Genomic DNA, 7,028 nt, shown 5'->3' with positions numbered 1-7,028 from the left:
TTGATTAAAAAATTAAAACTAAAAAACTTGTTCTTTTTACAATTTTCAAAACTCAACTAAAATCTATCCCAAACAGGCCTAAACAAACTTGATTAAAAGTGCAGAACCTAAAAATTATATTTATTTACACTCTAAAAATGATTCTACTATGCCAATGTCATAAAATTAATTTTTTGACTCATTTTTAATATAGGTTATAATACATTTAGTTCTTTTTTTTTATAAGCTAAAATATATGCTTGGTCCCCTAACTTATTTTTTTGGTTCTAAATTGGTCCCCTATTTTTTAAAAGTTCTAAAATGATCCCTTAAAGAAATTTTTTGGTAACAAGTTCGTCCTTCCTTTAGTTTTAACCCAACCGACCTTAAACTTGTGTCACCAACAACTATGGCTACTCTGGCTCCTATGGCAGTGTAATTTCTGACACGTGGAAAGGTTTCGCCCTATGGTTCCACGATCATGGAAAGATTGTAACCGTCGACAAGGTTCATGTTGAAGAAATTCAGTTCGTCGATGTCGTTTAGGGTGAATTTTGCCAAAGTAGTGGTCAATAGGACAATGTTACCATTGTTGCATTCCATGGCGGAGTAGTTATAATTGACTCGCTAGTGACGGGTGTTTAATGTTGTTTGAATTAAAACTAATTGAAGGGAAAACATGTTACTAAAAAAAATTCTTTAGGGAACCATTTTAGGACTTTTAAAACATAGGAATCAATTTAGAATCGAAAAATAAGTTAGGAAACCAAAATATATAGTTTAAACTTATTTTTATTCAGTTTGGTTTGACATCTTTTAAAACAAATTCAATTTAATTCTTTATATTTTTAAAGTAAGTCAAATTGGAATGGATCTAGTGACTTTAATAGCCAGTGACTTCAATGAAGTAAGCATGGCAAGTGTACCTATCCCCATGATGACTGACCTGGACTTGCCCTAACATTGACAAGGGAAAATCAAGTTGGCCCAGGTTGGGTTCGAGTTCAGGTTTCCCCCGACTAAGAAAGTCAGATTCAGGGATGGGGTCGAGTATGTTAGTCCCCGTCCCTGTCCCACTATTATTTAGATATAATAAATATTCTAAATTATTATTATTATAACCTTATAATTTTAATGGATTAATACTTGTTTTATGTATGGAATTATTGCTTTCCTTAAAATTGTGTACAATTTTTACTTAATTCCATGTTAAGCTCAAAAAATAAATGAGAGCAAGTAATTTTTACTTAATCTATTGCAAAGCACTTGGAATTTCAACCTTCGTAAACAAGGTGTCATGATCACTATTTATTTAAACTATCCAAAAATAAATGAGATCAAAATTTTTTTACTTGAAATTTCAATTTAGCATGTTGAAATAGATCCAGTCCAATTACAAAAAATATTTGTCCTTTTTTCTCCATTTTTTATGACTAAAAAATACAAGACGAGATCAAGAGTGGAGCGGGGTGGGAAAACCCAATCCCTAAGCAAGGGCGAGGAAACCCTATCCCTAAGCAAGGGCGGGGATCGATTTAATTTTTGGACCCCGACGGGGATCGGGGGCGGGGAGGACTTGAGAAGTCAGGGGTGAGGGGGAGAGAAGACAAAACCCATCCCACCCCATTGCCATGCTTACAATGAAGAAATGATGTTCCTCATTGCTGCACTTCCATGCCTCAGATCTACAGATCTCAATGCAAAACTTGATCTCCACAAAGCGCAATCCAAACATCATTCTGAGAACCACAAGTCAAGATATGGAGATCTTGGAGTCCTCCACCACCAACATGCTCTGTCATCATCCACTACCAAGCATCTTTTTCATCTAACGCCCCTAAGGCCAATCCTCTCGAGCCTACCAAAAGTAATAGTGATGCCCACAGTAGATTCTAAACACGCTTATTTAGTTTATGTATTTTTAAAAATTTTCTTGTGTTGGATCTAGATGTATACTTTGTAATTTTTGTTTGTTTTAGTTTATGCATCGTTTTGGATTTTTTGTGCCCAATCTAGATCAATTATTGATCGCAATGAATAGGGATCGAAAAAATAATTGAGGTGTGATTTTTGTGGGTTGTTTCATGTGGGGAAGTGTTAACTGTTTGACAAGTGTACCAAATGTCCAAGTAGTAAAGATTCGGAAGTCCGAGTGTCGATTTCCACAAGGACTTTGTTTTGTACTTGTGTTGGATAATTTTCAATTTATAAGAGGAAGAAATAAAATGAGGTAAAAAAATGAATTTAAAAGAACAAGATATAAAATAATAAATATTAATAGACGAAAGAAATAATAGAAGACAAAAGAATTAATAGGGAATTCAATGAGATGAGAATGTTAGGGCCTAGCAAGCCTTATTTGCCTAAGATCTATTATTTTTTATTTTTCTTTATCAATTAGGTGAATTTATCCTCCCACATCTATTAGATTACTTGCCACCGATGTCTCACTATGACAAACCTACTTTACCTATCTATCTCTCAAATACTTTGCAAAGATTCAATATATAAAATGCATGAAGTTCTAATTCTATATGCTTGCTTTGATGCATGGGCATAGTGCAATCATTCTATGTCTAGCAATGATTTTACTAAGATACCCCCCTATAAAAACTTCTACTTATTCAGCCTAGACTTATTTGTTTTTCAACCTCAATTTATTATTCTAATAGCACTTATGGCACCTATTTATTTTTTGCCTTTATTATTCCTTTTTTTTTGGAAAAGAAAACTTTGGGCTTACAAGCTTTTTGAGGGTGCCTTACCGTGTGTTGTTTCACCTTCCTGAGACAATTTTTACCCTAGTCCTCCCCCAAATTAGGGGCATATCATGACTAAAACCCTTATGCTCTCTTAATACCCTAAAATAAGGTAAGAGATATCTGAGACAATAGGCTTAAAATAAAAAGAAACAGGGCCTTGATCATTTTCACTTCATGTAATTAATCTAACAGACTAAGAATGATGCAAAATTAGGAAATTAAAAACAGATGTTCTCTCATAAGTAGGTTTCACACAACTCATCGGGAAAAGACAAAGTTGTTGGCTTACCGCACCATGATTTCTTTTAGACAGGATAACCTTTTCTCTCTTTTTTGTGATTCATACTCCACCATTTGAACTGACGCTTGCCTTCAAGGAATCAGCATTTTCACAAAATTGGTATGCAGCATTTCAAGTGTTTATGTCCTTCAAAAAAAGCCTTAGCACTAGTGACTTCATAAATATCATGCAATTATTTGAGAGAAAAAAATTTAAAAAAATATATAATGATTGAATAAAATCCTGTTTTCTTCAACCCAAGTCTGGTCATGGGTCCCAATTAGCCGCCAGATCTACAATGGTGTCATCCCCAGCTCTAGCTTTAGTGGTATCTCTGACCTCAAAGGGCTCACCCCCCTACATCAATAGAGGGTTGCACTCTTGACCAAGCAACCTGCTGGATGAAGGCCTCTGGGGTCATCAATGGTGGATTCATCCCCCAATCCTGCTTTTTTTTTTTTACACAATTGAAAAACAAAAATGTTGGGTTGTCTCCCAATAAGCGCTTAATTTATCGTCTTTAGCTAGACATTGTTCTTCATTTTATGGATCGTTCAGGTAGACAACACTTGTTAATTTTTCTAACTGGCCTCCATTGCAAATTTTCAAGCGTTGTCCATTGAGGACCCATCTTTTCTCTGATGTGCCTGTTGTAGGGTCCACCAATTCCACAGCTCCATGGGGTCTTACTTCCTTGATTACGAACGACCCTAACCATTTTGACTTTAGCTTTCTTGGATGTAGCCTGAGTTTGGAGTTGAAGAGCAAGACTTGTTGGCCTGGTTGGAAGTTCTGTTTTTGCAATTTCTTGTCATGATACGCCTTTATCTTCTGTTTATAAATCTTGGATAACTCATAGGCATTCATCCTCATTTCTTCTAACTCCAACAATTACAACTTCCTTTTCTCTCCAGCTACAGCTTCATCAAAGTTTAGTAGTTTGAGGGCCCAATAGGCTTTGTGCTCCAACTCCACCAGTAAGTGGCATGCTTTCCCATAGACCAGCTAAAATGGTGATAGGCCTATAGGAGTCTTGAATGCATTCATGTAAGCCTAGAGAGCGTTACCTAGCTTCAAAGTCTAATCCTTTCTTGATGATGCGACAGTCTTCTCAAGGATTCACTTTAGCTCTCTATTTGAAACTTCTTCTTGGCCATTTGTCTGGGGATGATAAGGTGTGGCCACCTTATGTCTGACATTGTAATGCTCTAGAACCTTTTTTAGTTGTGCATTGCGAAGTGTGTTCCCCCATCACTGATCAGGACTCGTGGTACTCCAAAACGAGAAAAGATATTTTTCTTTAAGAATTTTATCACTGCCCTGACATCATTCTTGGGAGTGGCTATGGCTTCCACCCACTTAGACACAAAATCAACAACTACCAGGATATAGATATTCCCGTATAAAGATGGGAGAGGCCCCACAAAGTCAATCCCCCAATAGTCAAAGATTTCTACCTCCATGATGTTTTGCAGAGGCATCTCGTTCCTTTTGGAAATTCCCCCTGTTCTCTGACATTTGTCACAACGACACACATATTCATGAGCGTCTTTAAAGATTAAGGGCCAAAAGAAACCTACTTGTAGCATCTTTGTTGTTGTCCTATCTTCGTTGTGAGGACCGCCATATGGTGAATTATGGCAATTCCATAGGATGCTATGTGCTTCCTCCATCATAACATACCTCCTCAGCAGATTGTATGCTTCTAACTTGAATAGATGTGGATCATCCCACACATAGAAGCGGGCATCATGTAGAAATTTCTTTCGCTGACTCCAGTTAAGCTCTTTAGGAATGATTCTTGTGGCTTTGTAGTTGGCCACATTAGCAAACCAAGGTATTGTGGTGGCTTGTAAGAGGAACTCATTTGGAAATTCTCCCCTTACCTCTGGTTCTTCTTTGGTCACTTCTTCATTCTTCAACTAGGAGAGGTGATCAGCCACCACATTCTTAGATCCCTTATTGTCCTTCATAACTATATCAAACTCTTGAATGAGTAGGACCCATCTAATCTGCCTTAGTTTTGAATATGCTTTGGTGAGAAGGTGCTTGATGGCGTCATGATCAGTGAAAATCACTACCTTTGACCCCACCAAGTATAGCCTGAATTTTTTTAGGCAAAGACAATGGCTAGAATCTCCTTCTCCGTAGTGGCATAATTCATTTATGCTTCATTGAGAACTTTTCTAGCATAGTAAATGGCGTGGAATGTCTTGTCCTGCCTCTGTCCTTGAACTGTGCCCACTGCATAATCACTAGCATCGCACATCAATTCAAACTCTTTACTCCAGTCAGGTGTGATCATCACCAAGGCAGTCGTGAGCTTGTCTTTTAGGGTCTGGAAGGCCGCTGAGCACTCTTCATCAAATTTAAACAAAACATCTTTGTTCAACAAATTGTTCAATAGTCTTACAATCTTGGAGAAATCTTTGATGAATCTCTTGTAAAACCCTGCATGTCCTAGGAAGCTCCTAATGCCTTTGACATTTGATGGTGGTGGCAACTTCTCAATGACATCAATCTTGGCCCGATTTACCTTAATCCCTCAGGCCAAAATTTTGTCAACCAAGACTATGCCTTCTTGAACCATGAAATGGCACTTATCCCAGTTCAAAACTAGGTTTGTCTCCATGCATCTTTGTAGCACCATTTCCAAGTTCTTCAAGCAGCATTCAAATGAGGGCCCAAATACTAAGAAGTCATCCATGAATACCTCAATACTTTTCTCCACCATATCTGCAAATATGGCCAACATGCACCTCTGAAATGTGGCAGGTTCATTACATAACCCAAATGGCAACCTTCTATAGGAAAAGACACCAAAAGGGCATGTGAAGGTCGTCTTCTCTTGATCCTTGGGGTCCACCGCAATCTGATTGTATCCAGAATATCCATCCAAGAAGCAGTAATAAGTTTGTCTAGCAAGCCTCTCCAACATATGGTCCATGAAAGGCAAAGGAAAGTGGTTTTTCCTTGTGGCTTTATTGAGCTTGCGGTAATCGATGCATATTCTCCAGCCAGTGACAGTCCCTGTTTGGATTAGGTCATTCTTTTCATTTCGAATGACTCTCATGCCCCCTTTCTTTGGTACCACCTGGATTGGGCTTACCCAAGCACTATCAGAAATGGGGTAGATAAGCCCAGCCTCTAGAAGCTTGAGCACCTCTTTCTGTACCTTTTCCTTCATTGATGGGTTGAGCCTTCTCTAGGGCTGTCTGACTGGTTTGTAATCGTCCTCCATCATTATCTTGTGCATACAATAGGCAGGGCTGATTCCTTTGATATATGATATGTGCCTCCTTGCGTCTCTTGAGGACCTCTACCAACATGTTCTCTTCTTCTGCTATTATCTCACTGTTGATCACCACAGGCTTCGTCTCGTTTTCCTCCAAGAACACACACTTTAGGTGGTTGGGTAGGATCTTCAGCTCCACCTTGGTCTTCTCAAATGGACTCCCATTTTTCAGTTCTTCAAAACTGGTTTGCCCCTGCATGAATATTTTCTTCACGATCTTTGTCTTCCAAGCAAGCCCTTAGATCTTTCTCCTCTTCACTGATTAGATAATCCATAACATTGATCAAAGCTTTCTCTAGTGAAGTCTGTGTGGTCTGAAGAGCACTGATGTCTTCTTTATCGACCTCCTCCACCTTGAAGCACCTCATATCTTCCTCTGGGTATTTAATTTTGAAAAGGTTGAAGGTTACCTTTTGGTCATCAACACTCATTTCCATATTACTATTCCCTATATCTATTACACAATTGGCAGTCAGCATGAAGGGTCTTCTTCTATGTCCACGATGACAAAATCCACTAGGAAAGTAAAGTGGCGGACTTTGATGAGGACACCTTCTACTACCCCGTACGGTTTGGTGATTGATCAATCTGTGAGCTAGAGTGTCATCTTGGTAGGGTCTATCTTTAGATTTCCAATTCTTCTACACATTGACAGGGGCATCAAGTTGATGCTTGCCCCTAGGTCAATGAGAGCCTTCCCTACTGATTCATT

General features: G+C 38.4%; 1 protein-coding gene across 1 annotated transcript; it reads right to left on the bottom strand.

Moving 5' to 3' along the window:
• Positions 1–3,564: 3,564 nt before the first annotated feature.
• LOC114402577 lies at positions 3,565–3,894 on the bottom strand. Its single transcript, XM_028365555.1, has one exon. The coding sequence runs from the start codon at positions 3,892–3,894 to the stop codon at positions 3,565–3,567; it is 330 nt and encodes a 109-aa protein (XP_028221356.1).
• Between the last annotated feature and the right edge of the window lie 3,134 nt (positions 3,895–7,028).

The sequence above is a fragment of the Glycine soja genome, chromosome 1, assembly GCF_004193775.1.
Source record: "Glycine soja cultivar W05 chromosome 1, ASM419377v2, whole genome shotgun sequence".
In the NCBI taxonomy this organism is placed as follows: domain Eukaryota; kingdom Viridiplantae; phylum Streptophyta; class Magnoliopsida; order Fabales; family Fabaceae; genus Glycine; species Glycine soja.
Note: the sequence above shows the minus strand (reverse complement) of the source record. Positions and strands in the feature narration are given on the sequence as shown.